At 45.8% G+C, this 23,792-nt stretch overlaps 2 protein-coding genes across 2 annotated transcripts in view; one reads left to right on the forward strand and one right to left on the reverse strand.

The window, feature by feature from the left end:
* LOC133416407 (neuronal tyrosine-phosphorylated phosphoinositide-3-kinase adapter 1) overlaps positions 1-15,265 on the reverse strand; it is a 27,246-nt gene extending 11,981 nt beyond the window's left edge. The window contains exons 1-2 of the mRNA XM_061703262.1: positions 14,936-15,265; positions 449-698 (exon numbers count right to left, since the gene is read on the reverse strand). Coding sequence (XP_061559246.1) covers positions 449-636 — 188 coding nt within the window. The 5' untranslated portion in view covers positions 637-698; positions 14,936-15,265. The remainder of the gene's footprint in view (positions 1-448; positions 699-14,935) is intronic.
* Positions 14,806-23,789, forward strand: mogat3b (monoacylglycerol O-acyltransferase 3b). The gene is made up of 10 exons (XM_061703238.1): positions 14,806-14,924; positions 15,107-15,265; positions 16,768-16,884; positions 18,377-18,480; positions 18,569-18,676; positions 21,306-21,376; positions 21,669-21,873; positions 22,778-22,952; positions 23,019-23,203; positions 23,279-23,789. The coding sequence occupies exons 1-10, from the start codon at positions 14,806-14,808 to the stop codon at positions 23,431-23,433; spliced, it is 1,398 nt and encodes a 465-aa protein (XP_061559222.1). The 3' UTR covers positions 23,434-23,789.
* Positions 23,790-23,792: the final 3 nt, after the last annotated feature.

Genomic DNA, 23,792 nt, shown 5'->3' on the forward strand with positions numbered 1-23,792 from the left:
TTGAAACTCGGAACCTCGGCCGTGTGAGGCGGACGTGATCGCCACTGGTCCACCGCGCTTGGAATTGTATTTCTCTCGGAATATAACTACGTAAACTCCACTTGGTGTTTTTGAGGCGCGACGGGTGTCGCGATACAGTGGCGGTGACGAGGATTCCAAAGTGGGTGCCGACTGTGACACACAGCATTTTTCTTTTTTTTTTTGAAATTCAGCGCAAATCCACTCTCGTGTCGTTGATATTTGGCTGGCATTATAGAAGTTGATATCATCTTAGCAAAAGAAGTGCCGCTATGCGTTTCCCGCTCAGCAGGCTAACTTCATGAGCTGTGCTCACAATAAAGATGTGGGAATCAGACTGACGGAAGCTGACCAAGAGGCTTACATCCCCCACTGAAGCCAACCCCGATGTAATCCTCCATATTCCGCATATATATGCCGCTCCGCTCACCTTTTCTTGCTTCCATCTTGGTCCCTCTGCCTCCAATCCAAACGGCTCTTGCGATAGAGCAGGTTCATGTCGCTGCGGGGTCGCTCCGCCTCGCAGCCAATCACAGCGCAGTGTAGCCGCTGACTCCGCCTCTCTATGTCACGCAGGAAATGCTCGACTGCCACATCCTGGGCAGAGCCGGAGCTCATGGTACACGAGGAGGACCGAGACGATGGGACGTGTTGTCACGAGGCCACCGAGCTGGGCGCACCTCCAGACAAACAAAACAAACTGTCGGTTAAGCGGCTCGCGCCGAGAACAACATCAACATTCTGTCACATTTCGCTTCAAATAATGGTTAAAAGACGACTGTGAATTTTTTTTCAAGGGGATGTCAAGAAATGTTAAATGAAACGTGGCGAGTGGGCGGGTTAGACCGGATGGTCGTAATATCGCAGACGCGCGCAGATGGTGTATTTGGCAAAAAAACAATCATCATGCGTTCAATCAACTACTTTCTACAACGATTCAGAGGGTTCGATGTGCGACGTGTTGATGAAGGAGGCGGGCTAGACCGGGTTTTGATACTTTGGTGGACCGGTGAACCCTCAGCGCATTTAAAAGGGGACTTCTGCGCTGGTGCGGGCGGCCCCACATCTGGCTTCAATCCTGTCTAATAGAAGCGGGTCACATTGCATCCCCTTCAAAAGCGGTTTGAAAAACCGTTTTGACGGCGCGAGCCGCTTTACAAACGGCACCCTGACAAAATGGCAATACGTGTATTTGATGAGCGTTAGAAATGAAGAGACAGCAATGGGTTTGAAATGTGGCGACACAGTTTAAAAGCCCACACCAAAAGTGCTGCAGTGGAGCCAATACAGACAAAAACGATGCCGCGAAAGTCGCAGAAAACATCAATTTAACTCCCATTATTTCCTCCGGGAAAATCGAACAAATCAAACAGCATCCTGGCTTAAACTGTGTTCAACCTTCGAGGTTCCACTCTGTCACGGTGGGCGAAAAAAAGAGCAACGAGCCATTACGACAACTGGCAGCCCTCAAAAGTCGAGCCACTGGAAAGGAAGAGAAAAGTCGTTGCCGTTTTGTTTACCTCTGCCCGTAGTGTATCACATTGAAAACTCTCTCTACTTTCATTATCCAGTTATGAATATTTGAGTAAGCACGGCAACTCAGCTGCTGCGCGTCTCTGGCTGCGGGCCCTGGGATGGCCTAGCTGAGGCTGTCGGCCAAGCAGACAGTAATGCGGATTGTCACATGTAGCGCATGCACAGCTTCCTCCTCACGCTCGCCCTATGAGTCGCCGGCCTTGTTGTGGGGCAGAAAACGGGAGGGCCCGGAAGTGTTTCCGCGCTGCTGTACGGGAACGCATCATGCAAGTGGCTAAGAAAAGCACAGCTGTCAGCCGACGCGTGTTTGTTTTGTGCTCTCAAATGGAAACGTGAACATTTTCAGTGCCTCGGGATTTGTTTTAGAGCTGCAGCAGACCACTTTGTTCAGAGATTCATCCCATCACTTTCTGTGAGATGGATTGTCGGGAAAATAGATGTTATTCTTTTTTTGGGGGGGGGGGACTTTTGTTTTCCTTTCAGCATCACTGGTTTGCAATTCTTTTGGGGGGGAAAAAAAAACAATAATGAAAGACAATTGGTTCGTAAATCACTTGTGAGCCTTCACAATGTGGCAAGGCTCTCTTGCGTGTGACTGAATGCAAGTTGCATGAAATAAAGCATCAAACATTCATCATCTTTACATTCTGCTGTGTGAAGGATCCATTTGCAAGCAACTTTGTAAGAATTTCTATCTTGGGAAAAGTGAGCTCATGAGGATTTCATAGAAAATTTGACCAAAAATAAAAGGGGGCCATTGGTAATGAAGTGCTTCACAAGCCAACTAGAATCGGGTACAAGAGGGGCATTCAAAGTAAAGTGAATTCGGAGCATTTTGGGGGAAATACATTATATGTGTTAGAAGATAATTACGGAAAAGGTGCAAAAACGGAGCTATAGCGTTAAATAGTTTTGAGCATTTCAATTTTCCTGATTTTTTGGGGGGACGTGGCTGAGGTCCAAAGTGCGAGCAACGCGCTACCTGGGCCAGGAAGCCCACTGACCTTCGTTGCGACGTGTAATTCTTGATGCCAGTGTGTCATGCAGCGGGCCAGCACGACGTCTGCTATTCCTGACCCCCGACCCCCGCCGCCACGCTTGCTGACTCGATGTTAATTAGGTTAGAAAACTGCAAGTGTAGGCTTGGTCTTTTGTTAAAAGGGACTTTTGAGATTCTGGGATCTCGGCAGCCGAGCAGGCGGCCCGGCAATTGTGCCCGTTAAATGCGGCGAGTTGGCGTGCGATTAGCCCGACTAAAGAACCGGGCGAACATCTCCTTAAATGAAATAAAGGGCGTTTGTCTCATCAAAGCATTACAGTGCAGTACGTACGCGAATCCGTACAATAGCTTTGATCGGGACTTTCGGCGGGGCATCTGGAGATGCTTGAATTCCTCTGATTAGAACCACAAGGCAGATGGCACCGTGACTCATGGAAGTGGAGCTTGCCTGCAAGTCTGCAGGCGACTCATTCGTGCACGTAAGCAATCAGATCACACGCGCGCGCAAATCCCAAATATTTGCGGCGCGCAGGCGATGATAACGCTGCCTTGAAAGGGATGGAAGTGCAATCACGGAAGCAAAAAAAGAAAATGCTTTTCACAGTTGCATTGATCAAATATTGGCAACATAACACCGGAAATGGCAAATATTCCAAAAGTCTGGACCACGTAGGCCGAGAAAGCCAATCAGCATGCTCAGACCGGATCCAGCAAGCGCTTTGTTACCTATTGGCCCGGATCGTTACATTGATTGGAAGATTATAAAACAAACTCCAATTGATGCAACTATACAAATATCAACCGACAGTGTATTTATTGTCCCGCACATAATGTCTTTATTGTGATTTACGCCACCGTAGCTGTGAAATAATAAAAGTCATGTGGTTGCTTCAAGCTTCTCACGGCCAATGGAGTGATGGTTACAACCCTGGCAGAGAAACATAAAATTCATGAGGGAAGAATATTTGGAAATGTAAAACATTTACAATGTTATGTCAAACGACGTCAATGAAATCGTTCCTGGTTTGGATTGCTCTCATCATCCCTCCGCCCAGCTTCCATAGCGCTAGTACTCATTAGGGTTGCTGGAGCAATTCCGAGCTGACTTTGGGCAAGGTGCGGAGGGTCCCACCGTGGACTTTACATGGGCCGCAAATGGCCCTCGGGCTGGAGCTTTCACGACTGCGCTTGAGCGCTATATTGTCTTGTTGCTCAAATTCTTTCGTACCCTTGACACTTGATTTCTACAGCATCTCCCTTGCACAGCCCACGAGATGGCGCAAACGATAGTCTCGCCTGCCAATAATTATACAGTACATTATTGAAGTACCTTGAAGGAACAACAACAACGACAACAAAATACTCATACTGTACTTTACTATTTCTGTCAGGCTTCACAGCAGCCTGCACTTTCTCGCTAATGTCTGGAATTGGACACAACGGCAGACGGGAGGCAGCGGCGGTCAGGAGAACTCAGCGGCTTCAAACCCACAGCCAAAATTGAGGAGGCCAGCGAGGAAGGGATGGGACGGGTTGGAAAATGACGGGAAACCAATAAACACCGGGGCTCCGAAACACTAAACGGGCTCGGCAACGCAGATGAGCTTCAAGTTCGGAATATTGAGAGGGGAGGAATAAGCAAATGAGAGGAAAGGATGGAGAATATAGCGAGAGGCGACCAGCCTACGAGAATGGGGGAGGGAGGTGCAATCAAGCCGCTCACACTCGTCGCTGTGTGTGGTCTCTTAGCAACACTGTCAGCCATGCATCTCCTTCCCAGCTACTGAATATGCACAAAGCCGCCCTCGTCATACATTAGGATGCCGGCGTCAAAACTTCACCGCTACCTCATTTGCATCGGCTCATCCTGAGGAAGAAAAAAAGGGGGTGGGGGGGGGGGGGGACACTGCAAGGGAAAACCGAGATACATTTTAATCCGGAGATAGCATCTGTAACCCATAGCAACCACTACCTCACTGTTAGCGACTACTCAGCTGCGCAGTCGACGCGCCACCTGTACATGAGCCATACATTGCAAAGTGACAGCAGAACGTGCTTCTCGTCATTGCCATTGTGCCGATGCAAAACATTTCTGCCGAAAATGTTGGCAGCGTAGTAACATCGGATCACCTTCTTCAGATATATTCTTTTGATGTGAGCAGCGGCTGCGTTATGTCCCCCTGAGCTGGCTCCTCTCAAGAAAAAGGTCTTTTCAAGCGATCTGGCCACAAATATTAAAAGCCCGCATTGCCACGTAAAAAAAGCAATCACAGACAGCCTGTTGTGTTGGAATAAAAAGCGTACAGACGAGACATAAAAGCAGCTGCAAAATATGAATGGGCAGATTTTTCTCCCACTATCGGCGAGCAGGAGCACTGAGAAACACAAAACATGCACGAACATTTACTCACATGGGGAAAAGACCGTCCTGTCCGCGGCAACGCACTCATAAAATCGCACAGCAAGAACCTTACAGGCCACATCATTAGGTACACCTGGACAGTTAAATGACATTCAATTTACAAAAAGCCGCATCAAGAATTCCGCCCTTACGACACTCCGTTTGTATTGCGGTCTTAACTCCACAATAGAGCGTGTTGTTGTTATTGCACTTGCGGTGGTGTCGAACTGCGCTGAATTCAACTGTGCTGGTCGGACAATTTGCAATACTTTATTAGCAGTTTGGAAAAGCAGGATTTTTTTGTTTTTTGTTTCCTCGTTTGTGACAAAAATAAAAGGAGGCTACGAGAATGACTTGCTTCGCAGAAGACACATTTGCACTTGATTTTCTTTTTTCTTCATAGTAGAGTCAGTCTTTGATGATGAAAACATGAACGGCGATACGTCGAGAGACGACCGTATAAACAAAGGGACGTGAAATACCTCAATCAGCACGGAAACCAATTTACAAATGGCAAATCTAACAGGAAGGGGAAGCGCCGGGAAGTGATTGTCAATCGAGCTTCTTAAACTTGGCAAGGGTGAGCGGATCCATGAGCTTCAAGGGTGGGAGAAAACATTTTGCACTTTTGGGAGAAAACATCGATGTCAGCCAACCTGCTTTTGTCCGTACTGTGCTAAAGTCCTGGAAGTTTCGTTGCAGACACGTGGATATGATGAATACTAGCGCGCGGTCACTGTCTGGTGAAAAGCGTGTCACTTTTTTTTCAGAACCAATAAACTGTTTTACAGCAATGTTTTCTTTGAAAATGCATCCCATTGTTACCACACAGGGTATGTTAAGCTTCAATCACAAATCTCTTCTCGTCACAGTCACATAATTTAAGTGTCATTGTAAAAAACTGATAACGAAGCCCTTTAGGTTCCTTTGAGCTTTTAAGCGAGGTTGCCACAAAACTCACATTGGATTGAATTCGTTATTTAAAGCATAGTTCAGCCACCTGATTTTGAACTTCACGCGTCAATCAGACTCGGACTGGTGAAAGTATACTTTAGCGTCAGTCGTGTACAAAACTTTACATTCATAACCCAAGGCTGGAGACACTTCAGCACATTATTGCAAAGTTTCAGAAGAATGTTTCAAAATCCACCGCGACCACACATAGGATTCGGTTTCCAACTTTTCGTCGAGTTGAGTTCAGCTGCATAAAGAATGTCCTAAAATCTCTGCAATTGGGTGGCAACCTGTCCAAAGCGTTCTTCGACTCGCTCGCAAAGTCATCTGAGACCCCAATAAGTACAATCGGTATAGAAAATACAATTTCAAAATCCCCCACAATGTTAAACTTTCCTCAGATCTCGTTATTTCGATGACCGTTGTTCGCTACGCTAATTAAACAAATACGCATTTAGTTCTGTCTGGGGATTCTGCTCATGAAATTGTGCGATCCATCTGTTCAACGTGAGGCGACGCGAACAAAACACTGACGGTATTCTGTCTCCTTTTATCATAACAACTTGGATTCTCCTCCTCGTAATCATACAAACCAAATTGGCAAATATTGTCAATATTTCATGGGCTGCGACAACAAAAGAAGCTTGTTTTCTGCCATAGCCAAAGCCCCCACACGTACCCCTCCCTCGCTTATGCCAGGGCCACTGACGTAAACTTCAAAAAGCGTCCTTATGATTGTATCAACTCGAGCCACGTGAGTGTGATATGAATCAATGGAGTGTTTTAATCTAAACACATACACATTGTTGACAGGAAGTCAGCTGTTCATATGAAGTACAAAATCCTATTCAGAGAGGTGGAAAAAGTAGTCACACTCTCCTACTGAAGTACAAGTACACATGCTTGTGAAAAAATAAGACTGGGAAAAGTAAAGGTGCTGATTCAACTCCTATAAAAAAAAAAAACTGTAAAGAAAATAGTTTTCCTCTTTTAACTTGCATGTTGCTCATATGGAGAAGAAGAAGAAAAGAAAAGAAATCATGTTACGTGTCGCATGCTGTTGTTTAGTGTTGGCTCAACTATGGTAGTAAAAAAAAGCTCTGCTCGTGTTGCGAACTGACGGACAAAAAAAATGCTAAATACACCTGTGATACCTTCAGATTAGTCCAATGACAAAATCAACTTAACCATATCATTGCCATGTTGCTGCTACTGGTTTTCGGCATCTTCTGGCGTAACCAAGGTGACCGCGCTGCACTTAGCGTACAGTATATGACGCCAATCGCAAGCTCTTATACAACACGGGCCGCGTTGTCATGCGCTCCGTGTCGTTTACGTTCTGCATCGCACGCACAAATGTTGTTAAAGTGTCACATCGGCTCACGGAGAGGACAGACCTTGCCATGAGGGGGGGGCTACGTGAAGAAAGCAGGACAATGAATTTCGAAGAAAAGACATTTTTCGGGTCTCCGAAAATGCGGCTGCGGCCTGTGTTGAATTTTGCTGTCAAGCTTTCCCAAATTGACCGCACATTTGTGCGTGTACTGCGAGGAAGAACATAAACAAGAAAAGTCGCACGGCAAGGTCGTGCTGCTGGGGGGAGAGCCAAAAAGCAAGAGGTGCACTCTGCAGCCTCACACATGCTCCACAGATCCAACATCCCTCCCTCCGTTTACTGTATTGTCGCATGTGGGGATTAGCCGGCAACATTACCTGCATTCCCGATGCTTTGCTCACTCTTATTTTCTTATGGGGCCGGACATTCCCATTTTCATCTCGATACTCACAGCTCTCTGAATTTGAGCGTTCTGCCATATGATTTGACTATTTCCTCACACCACCTCGGAACACGCTAGCGAGCGAAAACTCTTGAGCCGCCGTCGAACCTCATCTACTATTCAGACACAATGAAGAAAATCCCAACGGCCCAAAGCAAAACAACGATCAGCTGAGCATCTCCGCAAACTGGTTTTTTCGTTCCTTGTGTTTAGCGTCGGGCTGCGATTTGGGCTACATTCAATACATCACAGGGAAGCAACAAACGTGTGTCAATATGTCATGTTTATCTATGTATGTATGTAAAAATGTATACGCTGTGATTTAAGCACTTGACAGAGAAAACGAAATCACAGCTTTTCAGATGAATCAGCTTCAACTGGGGCTTCTCTGAAAACAAACTTGTCGGCATTATATCTTCGTGGCCTTAAAAAACCATCGACGCAACTCTGAACAGCAACATGAGCGCTAACCCTAGTGGTGGCTTCTCACAGAAGAGGAAGTAGCAAGTAAAATCCAAATGATTATCAAGCTGGAGTCATTTTAGTCCTGATTGAAACGAGCAGCAGAAGCGTTGGCGTGATCAGCTCAACGTTTGAATCATCCCACTGCTCCCAATCCGCCAAATACGCGAGTCGGAGGGTCGGTAGCTCGCACAAACGCAATTCCCGCACGCAGCTCTCCCGCTCATTTGTCCGCTTACACACGGTAGACGTCGGGTCTCTTATGACCGAGATCCTGTCCGAGGCCTGCGGACACGCGGTCATCAATTTTCTGCCACGTTTCCTGTTCGGGGTCGCAGATGAGCTGCAGCGAGAGGCGCCGGACACCCGGGACTGGCCGCCGGTCAATCACAGGCCACAAATAGATCCAAATCCTTTCCATTTATAAAGCACTCTAAATACAAACACAGCGGAAAACGGACGAGAATCCAACTTTAAGAAACACATTCATACCTGATGATTTAGTGCTGTCATCGGGCAATGAACTGACCTCGGAACGTCGGAGGAGGTCGGAGAACAAGCATGAGCCGGAGCCGAGATTCACAGCCACAACTTTTCAACTGCGAACTTCTCACTTTAGAGTCATTTCTTGCCATTGTGCTTGCTCGTGAGGGGTTCATTTGGTTTTCGTGAATGTGCAAGGGGCGTGGTTGTAGACCTGCGCCATATGTAAAGTGCCTGGAGGTCGCTCGTTTCGTCAATTGCCGCTCTATAAGTCAAAGAAGACTTGACGTGCTGGCCCGTTCGCCACCTCAACAGCCGCCGCCTCGTTATTACAACTCTGAGCGCACACATACAGCCGACGTTCAAAGTCTACACAATCCTGTCCAAATGCCTTCTCCTGACAAATACAGTCGATCCCTGTGATGCTGTGGAAGCTCTGCGCAAAATATTCCTCGTGCTCTAAGATGCGACTCCATAAATGTCAGGAAACTGTAACATCGGAACTTTATTCAGGGTGAATCACAGCCACTTTAAATGATAGGTGCGTGCCGACATCCCATTTAAACTGAGTTCGATTGTGATTGGTTCATTCTGAACATAGCCGGAGGGTGTGGACACATTTGCAACCAAATTATCGTATTTGTTTACTTTCACGCCTCCCCATTTAAGGATTTTTATTTATTCCCCCCCCAATTGAGTTGTACAGAATATAGGTCACATTAATGGCAGAAAAAGATTTGCGATGATTTATTTGGGGTTTTTGAACAGGGGTGTGTAGACATTGTATATCCACTTTTCTCTCAAGCCATTTTTCAAAGACCATCGTCACTGCATCCCGCCCGAAGGGTTTTGTACCGCAAGCAGAAAAGCATCTGCGCAAAAGAATGCATGTTTGTTGGACTTGCAGGTGTGATTGGCAGCTTTTCAGCTCAGGGTCTCGCTCGGCCAATCCCGGCTGTCCCCCCGCACGGCCCGTTATGAAATCAAAAGCTTCCAACTGTGACAACTGACTGATGACGACAATACCCTTAAGACTTCCGCTACTGCACTGTGCTCTTGCGCTCGACAAGAACACACGAGCGGAGGAGCGGGGAAAGCAGCTCATTGTTCGAATTCTAATGATGATCATAATAATCGTGATTATAATAATAATCCTTGTGTCGCTGAAATTAGGCAAGGTGGACTATTACTGATCACAAGCCAATTGCAGGGAAATAAATAGAGTCACGACGATGATGATGATGGTGATGATGGTAACTACAATAGGGTCAGCACATTAACGTAGTGGTTAGCACATCTGCCTCAAGAGGTTCTGGGTTCAAATCTCCGCTCACGAATTCCTGCGTTTGTCTTCCAAATGTTGAAAATGAAAAGCATAAAAGCTGAATTTGTAAACCTGTATACATTTCTTCATCCAAATTTGCACCTTGTTCTTGATCGCCATGTGCCATCTCTCATTAAAATTTGACCAAAAATAATAAAGAAAAATGGGTCATGAAATCGTTACAATTAAACCAAGAATAAACTACAGCAATTTCTCTTCGGGAGATCAATAACGTGCTCGCAAATATAATCTTCCTACAACATGAGAAATATAAGCTCGCAGCTCAGCGTTGAGGTCATTGAATGGAAATGTCCAAACAAGACAGAGTGAGACCAACATTGCGAATACCTAAAAATAAGGACGTAGGAATTGATTAAATGCGAGAGTCTCGCTAATGTGTCCTTAAAACACTCGAGCCATAAAGCCTTCAATTGTGCTTATCTTCAAACGGTGACACGATCACAGCTTCACATTTCATTAATAGAAAAAGAAAACACTCCACACATAAAGAACGCTAAGCTAGAGGAGGCAGAGCTGTGGCACCTCAATTGATTTTTATGTGCTACATGGAGATAAATCCAGATGGAGTCAAGAGTCTTTTCTCTTTTCTTTTTTTATCCCATTACCCATTTCCACCGGGTACTTTTTCCGGACACTGGAGAATCCTCCAAATGGCTTTCAAGCCTCCACTGTGGAGGTAAAACCTTCCAAGTCTAGAAGATATTTAGTCCATTCACAGGACAGCGTGGCGCAAAAGCTCGAACGGGGCATCGGCCGCACGTGCTCGGCGGGTCACACGAAGGAAGTCACAAGCCGAACTCCCGTTCGACAAAAATGGACGGACTTTTTACCTGGGACATGCAAAGCCAACGACAAACAGGATAGCCAGGATACGTGTATCGTAATGGTAGATGATTTCCCCCCCCCCCCCATCTCTACCCAGTCCAAATGAAGATTGCGGTGACATTTGCAGCACAATATTCCACAACCACATGGGCATTTCTGTTTTGAAGCATGCACAAGTCAGAGTGTACAATCACCTTCTTCACGCATTTTTGTATAAGCCTGAGTTTTTTTTCCTGCGACCTTTTAGGAAGGCCACACGCACACGCACGCACACCCACAAATGAATTATCACAGTGGGGTGATTGTTCGATAGACCAAGATGTTTCACTTCAGGGACACAACACTGCCCACATTTGAACACATACCAAAAATACCCAAGACCTTTGGCGTTTTTGCAACACTTTTTTTTTTTTTTTTTTGCTTCCATATTTCATGAGCTGAACAAAAAGATCCAATTTTGCTATGTTCATAACAGGCCTATGTCTCCCAACTATCGCTCGAAGATAGTTGACTATCGCAAATCTGTGTTGGTGAGCACTTCTCCTTAGCCGAAACAATCCGTCCCGCTCACGGGCGTGGCATTTCGGCGCGTACGACAGCGTGCTCCGCTTCCAGACGATCAACACAGATTTCGACAGATTGTGAACAATATTTGAGAGACAAATAAAAACGCTGCATTTATATATTTGTTGAGTGTCGAGGAAATGGAACTTGATCGGACACTTAGGCTCAAGTACGCCTCTTTTAAATGCAGCTACAGTGCGGCCCTTTGTAACAATCAAGAGCATGACACTTAATATGCTCGAACAAAGCATGTCTCTTGGTGTTTGTTAGGGAAGCGCACCGTTTATATCTTTCATCGTGCTTCAACTGAGACATCACACACGCCGCCAACACGACTGGAAAAAGGCTTTGCGCCACGATGTCGTTCATTTTGCATGGAACCACGCAAGTGAGTTTGAAAGCCATAATGAGCGCAAAAACAGAGGGGAAATGAACAAAGATGAGTTGCCGGAAGGAAACCGTTAGCACACACCGTTACTCTCGACTCCGGAACGACGGACCGAATTGAGACTCGGATGCTGAAAGGTGCGTACAGGGAAGCGGTTCAAAGAAGCCGCTCGCTTCGACTTGCTTAACTCGTCGGTCGGTGTACAAGTACGTACGACCTTATGATGCGCTCAGCAACCTCGGAGCCAACGTTAGCGTCAGTGGTCATGTGATCGGTGCATGTTTTTTTTTTTGTTTTTTTTGTGCTGAAGCTCAATTCAATGTTGCTCACATTTTGGCCAGTGGTTTCATGAGCTCCTCGTGCTTGTGTGGGCTTTCTCTGGCTCCCTCTCACATTCTCATGATTTTACATGTTAGGTCATTGTCATGGAAAAATGTTGCAAACTCTAAAATGTACTCAGGTCTGAACACAAGTGTGAATGAATACGAATGCTTTTTTGGTGAGCAGTAGAAATGGATTGATGGGCGGATTTCTGCCAGTGAGTAAATTCTTCTTCTAATGGCGTTTCTACAAAAGGAGACGCCATATTCCATTTGAAAGCTGTCTATAAATGTGTCTTGTGTGTCACTTTGTGGTCTTTTATGCATTTGATATTACATTAGTGACATTCATAGCGAGGAAAAACTATTGTAAACAAGCCAAGCGGAAGCCATTTCCCAAATCTCAAAGTGCATCAAAGTGCTTTGCATTTGCGTACGAGAAATCGGACTTTGAGGAGGAGAAAACGCAAGCGAACCCATAAATATACTAACTGGATATATCAGCTGTAGATGCACATGTCAATAGATTACTCAATGGAGACCAGTCACAGATTCTCACGGCGTAATTTATCCCACGAGCAAAACAGTCAAGAGTACGTTTTAAGACTGCGGCTTCTCCACGAACCAAAAACAAGCAATTGCGACGCTGGGAGAAGATGGAAAATCAATCAGATCCAATGCACGAGCATTGAGCATTACAAATACAACCATTTGGACTTTGCCGTAGAAGAAGGAAACAACGGCTGTGCTAAGAAATACACGCTGACCAAATATCGGGGCGCGCTGCAACAGTTGACAACAGAGACATTTTTTGCGAGTTGTAAAGAAAGAGCCCACAACAACTGGGAGTGACATCGGCAACGCATTTCAGAGAACGGGAGCGAAGCGATCACAATCTGTTGTTAGCTAAGTCGTATTGAACCAAAGTACAGAAGCTACACCGGAAAAGAGCCTACACTGGAAATCTTCTCCTTTTCCAGGATTGGACGTGGAAGAAACGGCAGTCAAGGAATTTGGATCAGCAATCTTCACATTTGCTCGTTAGTCGCGAAATGTTCGGCGGTCTGTTTGCAGCCAAGCGAACAATCTGGGATTCAACCGATGTATTCGAAAGCTGCACAATTCTTTGGCATTTGACTCATTGCCATGCGTGACGTCACGATGAGACGTTGGCGTACGGCGGATTTCAAAAGTCGACGCACCCCTTTGAGGTTTTGGTGATTTAAAATGCACCAAGACAAATCATTTCTCGCTACTATTAATGTGACCTATAACCTGTACAACTCGATTTTGTGTGCATCTTTTTGACACGGGAAGTACAAATAAAATGAGATAATGTGCTGTGCTCAGATTTAACCAGTCACATTCAAACTCGTGTTAAATGGGAGCCAGCACACACCTGCTACCGTTTCAAGCGCCTCTGATTTACACCAAAGAAAGTTCAGATGTTCTAGTAGGCTTTTCCCTACATTTTTTTGGGGGGGGGTTTGCTTTCAAGCAAAAATCAACAACCGGTCGCACTCACATTCCCACCTACGTGCAATTGAAAGTCTTCAATCAACCTACCATGCATGTTTTCGGGATGTGGGAGGAAAGCGGAGCGCCCGGAGCAAAGCCAGAGTTGTACATGTTCCAGGTCTTATTCATGGTGGGAAATGATTTTTCTTGGTGTCATTTTTCAAATCCAGGACCTCAGAACCGCGACGGCAGACGTGCTAACAGTTCAAAATGTCGACATTTCCATTGAGCACGGCGGCCGCTCGAGGACGAGAGGCCTTCATCGAGGCGGCTACAAACTCGCCGTGATTTCCCTGTGCCTCGGAGCTCCGAAAGCACACGTGCGAACACGGTGACCACTTACGGAAGAGAGAGGGTCTCTCTCTCTCTCTCTCTCTTCCGGGAAGGCGATGGACGGCACCTGCGCGGACACGCGAACACATCCCCGCTTAGCTGGGCCTAATTATAGTTTTAGTTTCACATTCAGCCTCAAGGTCAAAGTGAGAGTAGTCCCCTACTGTCATGTCCCAGTGTGAATTGCTGATGCACACGTGAAATGTCTATTCAGATTAGGTGCAATTGTTTTTTTTTTTGTCCAATCCTAATGTATCCTACGCCTTTCATCAAGAGCTTGTATTTTTCACAAGGGAGGGGAAGGGGACTGTTATCACGCCTATGGTGAGCTGGTCAACTGTCGCGCCGCTGCGCTGCCAGTCTTTCATTTCAAATTCCGTAATCCTCAACCGCAGCAGCGAGCTTCCAACCATTTTCCCCAATTCAACGCGAGGGGAAGCCCGCTGCAGCAGGAAGTGACTGCTTATCAATCAACCGGTGCGTCCGTCGATGTGCTCGTCCGCACGCGCGCACATGTCGTCTCACCTGGCTGCGCGTGCGGAGCGTCACGTGAGCGACTCTCCGTCCGGGAGCATCCGGCCACGCGTAAACATGCAGATGTTTTCCTTCGCGGGCCTTGCGGAATGAGCCGGGAGCGCGCACGCGGTGCCGCGCGCGCGCGCACGTCCAGGCTGCTCGCGCATCGCCGCTCAGCTGACGGAGGGAGCTTGTTTTGGAGTGAAATATTCAGAGGGGGGGTTTTGTCACGACTCGGCGTCTTTAAAGTGCGCGCCGCTTCACCCGTTTGGTCAAAATAGTAGCGACGATAATAAAGGCCGCCGAGGGTGAAGAACGGACTCGTGTGGTGATGAGAAAGCGAAACATGAAAAAAAGAAAAAGAATGACAAGAGCAAAAGAACCCGAAGCGCGTCAGGCCCCGGCAGCGGCCGCGCACATCCCCGTTTCAATTTCGCTCATTTGCGACGACGACATCGCGCAAATAAGATGCCGCGATCGAAGGTGAGCCCTACCTCGGTGCTGAAACGGCGGCGGCGGCGGCGGGCGCGCGAGCAGACTGGCCGCAAGCCAAGCGGCTGTCGGAGGAGACGACAACAAAACCACGCCGGTTGTTGATGACACAGCTGTCCTGCTGAGGCGCCGCTCACGGAGGGCGTGAAAAATCCGATCCGATCCCTCCCCAGATGTGGCAAGCGAGGCTGCCTGGAAAAAGCGGCCGATTTACACGTTTATCTGCCGATTGACGCCTTTCGCTTGCCGTGGGAGTTCTTCCATTCGGTTAGGATAAATAGCGCGGCGCGGCTGATTGGGAAGCATCGTGCAATTCAATGCGACGTCGGAGGGTGAGGTGGGGGGGGGGGGGGGGGGTAGAAGAGATCCTGTGCGGGGAGGGGGGGGGGTAGTGGGGGGGACGGGGACAAAAACAACAACAACAAAAAACACGCGTCCTTCTCTGTTTGAGGGGGAAACATGCTTTGCGAGATGCTGCTGATGAAGATGATGATGAAGATGAAGAGGAAGAAGGGGAGGTGGAGGATGAGGAGGAGCAGGAAAAACGTCAAAAAAAAATGCGTAGAGATGTCAGTGTTGGTTCACACGTTGGGCATCCTCGCTGTGCTCCATATATTCACACCGTCATCATCATCATCATCATCACTCGCCAGTTTGTTGCGGGTCGAGCAGCAAAATAAGAATAATCTTCATTTGGGGTTAGGGCTTCTCAAACAGGAGTATTATTATCGTGCTTTTGCCAAGGGAAAACGAAGAGCGATTTTGTGACGTGTGAGGTGAGTGTCAAAGTCTGCCTTCAATATAAAGGGTGAAGACATTTGAACTGGAAACACGTGCCGCCGGGAGGACACGCCCCCCGAAGACTACTCGAGAAATACACTAAAGAGTCACGACTGCGCAATCCTGTGAAATCCAATACAAGAGCTCTATTTGAAAAATACACAGTGGGTGGGAACAAGTCTGCACAGGAGGATGGGCGGGGCACGCGGCATCCCCCGCCCCCATTAATGAGCTTTTTTTTTTTGCAGGAAGTGAGTTAGTTCTGAGCACAGCTACATCCCAGTTAAAAAAGGGTGTGCACACTTGTGCAACCACATTATTTCACTTGTTTAGTTGCACTTCCCCTCTCAAAAAGCTGAAAAATAAAACAATTGCGTTGTTGGCCCACGGTGGAAAAGATTTGAAATGATTTATCTTGGTCTCTCTTCTTTTCTATCACGAAAACCTGGCATTTGAACGAGGGTGTGTTGACTTTTTATATCCACTGTACGTCTTGATAAAGATAACATTCAGAGATGTCGTTGCAGTGGCGTCCGACTGCGTTCCATCAACTGTAACGAGGTAACAAACCGTGTCGATATTCAATGTAAAGTTTATTGTGCGCAGGTGTGCCTCACGTTGTGGCCGTCAGGAGAGGGCCGCACGCAAGCAAAGCAGAAATCGACCTCGACTCTTTCTGTATCGCACAAACCTTTGAACCCACTGTGCAAAAGCACAAACGTTCATAAAGGCGACACACTAAAGCAAAAGCAAAATAGAGCGGACGACTCCAAATACATATTGTGTAAGAACACACAGCATTGGGTACACCTGCGCAATCTGAAGAGATCCAATGCAAGAGACGTTCTCAAGATAAAGACAATTCTGCCCGGTTTTGACTGACAGCGCAGAAGATAATATTTATCTCCCACAAGCCACTGCAACGCATTCATCGTGGCTGGTCGATATTTTGTGTTTAACTTCAGGCTAGAAAGCAGCAAAAGAATCCAAAATACTGCGCAAAGATCCGGAGGCGAGAGCTGATCATTTCAAACGTCCGTGATTTTGTCGGCAGATGGCAAATCCGCCCCAGGTTCCTTCACGCCTACCGCTGGTGGTTCTCTCAAATATACTCCCTTCCGCATTCCAACAACACGCACGTTCGGTGCATCGAAGACCGAGTTGCCCGCAGGTGTGACTGTCATTTCTTTTTTTGTCGGTGCGACGACCAGTCCGCTGCGTCCCTCGCCGCCCGCGACCCTAATGAGGACAAGCGCTCCGGAAAAGGAATCAAAATGGGCGCAAATATGAAGTCAGGGTTAAGAGGCAAAATGTTTGCTTCATAAATAAATAAATAAGGCCACGTGCCTGGAGTATTTTGCCCACACTCAGTGTGTACACCACAGAGTGTGCGTGAGTTGGGGGCAAGGGCGACTGTCCACGGTCCTGAAATTGGGCTCCCACATTTGGAAAGCGTGTTCAAACTTGACAGCGTTGCGACACTTTTGTCAATGCATTGCACTTTCCCTGCAGGTTTCTTAGGACGACAGCGCAAACACGTGAACCGCATTTGTCACAGCAGCGCATCGCGTTTTTCCAATCAAGTCGCTTGCACTCTGAATGTCTTGCAGGAACGAAGTGCGACATTTGCCATTTTAAGCGCGTTCCACGGAACCCTGCCTCAAGCGAGACCAACATTACTTCTTCCTGTTTCTGCAGCGCTCACAGACAAACAAGGACCTGTTGTGGTTTTGTAGGTGGGGACGCGCCCCGATAAAGAGTGTGTCTAATTCGATGTAACCTTTGTTGGAATGTGTTCCGAGCCGCTTTGAAGTTGGATAAATCGCCAATGAATGTGGAATTTAGCCACCGTGAAATCCTGTCGTCCGTCTCTCTTTATAATGTGGACGATGTGGACGAAACAGAAACAAAGTGCAATTGGAAAACTTTGCAAGTTCTTATCTCGTCCGCTGATTGCATGAGTGCCAAAGTATCGGGGGAGTGGATTTGTTATCAGGAGCTTGAAGGCAATCCGGTCAAAGTGCATGGCGCGTGACCAGATTTAGCAGCACTGTTCCATAAACATCTTTTCAAAAGCGGTTGTTTGTTTACTTCCTTGATGGTAGTACGTGAGATTCATGGAAAGCCATTTGGATTCGTGCGCTTTGTGTTCTTACAACTGCTGTAAGTTATCAACGCTCTTTTCTGCTTTTTGCCCGTGAGCTTCTCCAGCAGGAAGTCCGTTGATGCTGCTGCTGCCGCCGCCTTTGTCATCTTGAAGATACGGAACACTTCGTAACGCCGACGCAGTCATGTGTCATCACGCTTCTTTTCTCTTTCACGTTTAGCAACTTGTTTTTTGGTCACACATCGCGTTATCGACCGACTGTACTTTTATTGAATGAAAGCCGTTCTGATGGCCCGAGACCTGCTAAATGTGTTGGTTGTCATTTTTAAAAGAAGTAAAGCTTTAGCCTAATTGGTATATTTAAAATCCTTGATCTGCTTCTGTTATTTTAAGTCATTCAGTATCAACGAAGAAGAATCTTTTTTGGTTTTTTGTTTTGAATTGATTTACATACCCTTTTTGTCTGTATTTGCAGTGAACATGTTGGTTAATTACGTATATTTATGAATTGACTTTGATAATGTTTATCATTCCTAGAACTTTAACAACTTTAAAGAGATGCTAATTGGCCACAAGTTGTCAGCATGACAAAAACTCAGAGGAAAGACTTTTTAGAGGCCTCCAGTGTTCTACAATGGATACTGACCTTTCTCTTCTTGGGTATGTTCCCCGCACGTGCACATTAATGCTATCGTTAGACAGCGCACGCCCGCACTGCATGTAAACTTGGGCTCGCATCCGTCTGCAGGGGTGACGTGTATCATCCTGATGGTGGGTCTCATGTTTACATCACTGTGGCTGCTTCCCACTCTGTACTTCATCTGGCTGGTGATTGACTGGCAGACCCCTGAGAAAGGTAAATGGAAATGACAGCGCTGAGTTACGTACGTTGTAGGTCGTGCGCACACATCCAAACACAAAGACTGTTTGATACGCATCATAAGATTCAAATACAACCCCGATTCCAATGAAGGTGGGACGTTGCGTTAAACATCAATAAAAACAGAATACAATGATTTGCAAATCATGTTCAACGTTTATTGAATTGAGTACACTACAAAGACAAGATATTTAATGTTCAAACTGATCAACTTGATTGTTTTGAGCAAATAATCATGAACTAAGAATTTGATGGCTGCAACACGTTCCAAAAAAGCTGGGACAGGCAGGTGGCAGAAAAGGCTGAGAAAGTTGAGGAATGCTCATCCAACACGTGTTTGGAACATCCCCCAGGTGAACAGGCTCATTGGGAACAGGTGGGTGACATGATTGGGTAGAAAAGGAGCTTCCCTGAATTGCTCAGTCATTCACAAGCAAAGATGGGGCGAGGTTCACCTCTTTGTGAACAAGTGCGTGAGAAAATAGTCGAACAATGTTCCTCAACGTACAATTGCAAGGAATTTAGGGATTTCATCATCTACGGTCATCAAAAGGTTCGGAGAATCTGGAGAAATCACTGCATGGAAGCGGCAAGGCCGAAAACCAACATCGAATGGCCGTGACCTTCGATCCCTCAGGCGGCGCCGCATCAAAAACCGACATCGATGTGGAAAGGATATCACCACATGGGCTCAGGAACACTTCCGAAAACCAATGTCAGTCAATACAGTTCGGTGCTACATCTGTAAGTGCAACTTGAAACTCTCCTATGCAAAGCAGAAGCCATTTATCAACGACACCCAGAAACGCCGCCGGCTTCTCTGGGCCCCACCTCATCTAAGCTGGACCGATGAAAATTCGAAAAGTGTTCTGTGGTCCAACGAGCCCACATTTCTAATTGTTTTAGGAAATTGTGGACGTCGTGTCCTCCGGGCCAATGAGGAAAAGAACCATCCGGACTGTTATGGACGCAAAGTTCAAAAGCCAGCATCTGTGATGGTATGGGGCTGTGTTAGTGCCAATGGCATGGGTAACTTACACATCTGTGAAGGCACCATTCATGCTGAAAGGTACATACAGGTTTTGGAGAAACATACGCTGCCATCCAAGCAACGTCTTTTTCAAGGACGCCCCTGCTTATTTCACCAAGACAATGCCAAACCACATTCTGCACGTGTTAACACAGCGTTGTCTTCGTCGTAAAAGAGTGCGTGTCCTAGACTGGCCTGCCTGCAGTCCAGACCTGTCTCCCATTGAAAATGTGTGGCGCATTATGAAGCGTCAAATACGACAACGGAGACGCCGGACTGTTGAACAGCTGAACCTGTACATCGAGCAAGAATGGGAAAGAATTCCACCTACAAAGCTTCAACAATTGGTGTCCTCAGTTCCCAAACGTTTATTGAATGTTGTTAAAAGAAAAGGTGATGTAACACAGCGGTAAACATGACCCTGTCCCAGCTTTTTTGGAACGTGTTGCAGCCATAAAATTCTAAGTTCATGATTATTTGCTCAAAACAATCAAGTTGATCAATTTGAACATTAAATATCATGTCTTTGTAGTGTATTCAATTACACATAGGTCAAACATGATTTGCAAATCATTGTATTCTGTTTTTATTGATGTTAAACACAACATCATTGGAATAGGGGTTGTACATTACAGTGGAAAAAAAAGGGGGTTGTAAGCATAGATACCACAAGATGGCATGCACATAAACATACTCATGCTGCATAAAAAACTATTCAGTAGTTCAATTATTGAACACAAACAAAGCACCTTCACATGAGGCTCATCAATAAATAGTATTAGTCAGCATACGAGCCTAAACAACATGCTTGAAAAAATGGACGTGACATTACATACCGCACGTATGCGCACTACTAGCACCTTACACAAATGGTATTAAGTGTTCAAAATAAGTACTCTTTTGGCATTTACACACAATAATAAATGTTGGAGAATCCAGACGAATGGTAACAGCAAAGTAGACAACACGAGCAGTTAGCTGCATCGAGAGAAAAGCGGAAACATACTTTTCCAATTTCACTTTTGATGTGCGCTGAACTCGACACATTTTTTTAATCCCTGGAAAATGTTTTCTGTTTTGTTTTGTTTTACATTTAAAGTAGATGTGCTCATTTGTAGTGGGTGAATTATTTGATCAGTCCAAATTCTAATATACTGACCTTCAGATTAACCATCCATCATTCCTATGCTAGTTGAGTGCAGCATAGAGCACAGACAGACAATAAACCATTCACACTCACACCTATGGCTCATTTTGAGCGTTTATTAACGTAACGTGCGTGTTTTTGGAATGTAGGAGGATGCCAGACTAGCTGTAGAAACCCCACACAAGCATGGCGTGAACATACAAACTCCACATAGGAGGACCTGAGCAGCAATTCAAACAGAACCTCCCAATTAAGGCTAAATAAAACTCTGGCAAATACATAAGGCTTTTTTAAATCTAAATTAGGTCTTGCATTAACAGTTTACCATTTTGTTCAATTCATTTAAAAACCATGCAAAGAGCATCTATAATATGATAGTTTGCTTTCACCCAACTCGAACACTTCAATAACAAAACATTGTCCATCAGGCGGCAGAAGAAAGCCATCTGTGAGGAAGTGGAAAGTTTGGGAACACTACAGAGATTATTTTCCTATCAAGGTAAAACTCCCTTTACATCTTCCAATACACATTCCACCGCTGAACCTATGACGGACTATTACCTCTACAGGTGAACTTAATTTGACCTCTCAACGTTTGACTGCGTGTCCAACTGTTCAGTGTTAAATGTATTTGTACGCAACTTGCTGTTCTCTCACAAGCATTCACCCGAAAGCCTAACTTTCTGTGAGCAGTGCGCATGTACTCTCCTCTGTGACGAGGTGATATCCAGCACTTTTAAGGAAGACAAACCCACTTAAAAGTGACCACCTGGGTTCACCGTCTTGTTTAGCTGGTGAAGACCGCAGAGCTGAATCCCAACAAAAACTACATCCTCGGCTGTCACCCACACGGTATCATGAGCATAGGAGCCTTTGCCTGCTTCAACATAGAGTGCTGCGGCTTCTCGGAGGCTTTTCCTGGGATGCACGTCTCCTTGGCCATACTGGCCGGACTCTTCCGGATCCCACTCTTCAGGGACTACCTCATGGCCGCAGGTACTTAACATCACAATTGATTGTGTCCGTAGCTCGATAAAGCAGATGATGCAATTTCTGGAGGAATCGCGCGTGAATGCTGAAACAAGGTGGTGTTTTTTGAAAATCTAAGTCAAGTCAAAAAGTGAAAAACTGTGGAAATTAAAGCTAAATAGATTTTTTTTTTTTTTTCAAACATTTGATTTTGGGGGGAACACTGAAGTTGGAACGGTTTGAATCGGTCAAGAAATGTGGAAGTTGGCAATAAATATGTACAAATTTCTTAATTTGAGATTTATGGGAATAGTTCTGTAGCTATCCTGAATGAGGCGAACATGCTGAAGTTGGAATGATTTCACATCGGTTAAATGTTGGAGGAGGAGGGATTATTGTAGAATGTCTCAATTTGGAATTTTGGTGATAAATGTGGAATTTGGGGAATTTTTGGAATGTGAAAAATATTTTGCGTTTTGAATCGATCAAGAAATGTTGAAGGTGGGATTGATGTAGATGTCTTAATGTGGAAAACTTAATGCGGAAAATCTGTTTAAAAAAAAAAAATGGACTTTGCATAATGTGGGATTTTTTTAAATGTGGAAATGTATCTAAAACGTTCTGAAGGAGCATGAACATTTTGAATTCAGATTCAAATTCATTTGTTGAATGTATCATTGGGAATTAATGGGGATGTTTTTTTGGGTGGGTGGGGGTGAAAAATGTGGAATTGTGGAAAATGTTGCAATTTTTGGAATGAGAAAAATAGGAACCCAGATGGCATGGATCTCTGGAATTTGTTGAAGTGGGAATGGTTTGAATCGGTCGTGAAATGTAGAAGTGTAGAAAAAGTAGGGAAAACAATAAAGTTTTCTGGTGTAGAATAGCGCAAGAAAAAAGTAAATGATGCTGATCGTCTTACTTTGAACAGGCCTGTGTCCAGTCAGCAGGCCAAGCCTGGGCCACCTTCTGTCCAAGCATGGCACAGGAAATGCTGTGGTGATTGTGATAGGGGGCGCTGCAGAGTCTCTGGCCTCCCATCCTGAGGTACAAACAGTGATCGTGAAGCAGAGAAAAGGCTTTGTCAGACTAGCGCTGGAATATGGGTGAGAAAGAACACGACACTGGCGATGCCGCTTCGAACATCCTGATTATACACTCAACTTCCTCAGGGCTGACTTGGTGCCAGTTTACTCCTTCGGGGAAACAGAGCTCTTCCACCAGGTCACGTTCTCAGAGGGCTCATTGGGTCGAAGGCTACAGGACCTGTTTAAAAAGGTCACGGGTTTTGCCCCTTGTCTGTTCATTGGCGATCGCTGGGCAGTGTTGCCCTACAGGACTCCCATCACCACAGTGGGTGAGTGTTCCAAGTCCAAAAAGTGGCCCTCATGTGCGGCACCCGCTTTATTCTAACACTTGTCCTCCTTTCTAGTGGGACATCCCATCTCTGTGCCCCAGCGCGTCACACCCACCGAGGAGGAGGTCGACCACTATCATAAATTGTACATGGACGCCCTGTCCAATTTATTCCATGAGCACAAGGTCAGCTGTGGACTATCAGAGAGTCACAAGCTTTTTTTAATGTAGAGGTTTTACCTCCACCTGACCTGCTTCAATGGACTAACCAACCACGTGTGTGTGTTTAAACTGAAATAATGATCAACCCTTTACAGTACCGCTGTGAAACAAACTACCTCAGGGACATTTCTACTAGGAGTTGATAACTTTCACCACCATAAATCAGCTGCTTTTGAAGACACTGGACGCATTATTTAGCCATATTCAACAAATTGATATGGCTAATAAGTATTCAAAGGTGAATACAGGCTGTCCAGTCTCAATTTAAATGTGAAAATGGATGAGTTTCATACGACTAACCGTGCCCAAAGAAATTTATTTAATGAGGGGGGGGGAATGTAGTATCTCATTTTATAATTTCCAGTTTT

Source organism: Phycodurus eques, chromosome 17 (genome assembly GCF_024500275.1).
Source record: "Phycodurus eques isolate BA_2022a chromosome 17, UOR_Pequ_1.1, whole genome shotgun sequence".
In the NCBI taxonomy this organism is placed as follows: domain Eukaryota; kingdom Metazoa; phylum Chordata; class Actinopteri; order Syngnathiformes; family Syngnathidae; genus Phycodurus; species Phycodurus eques.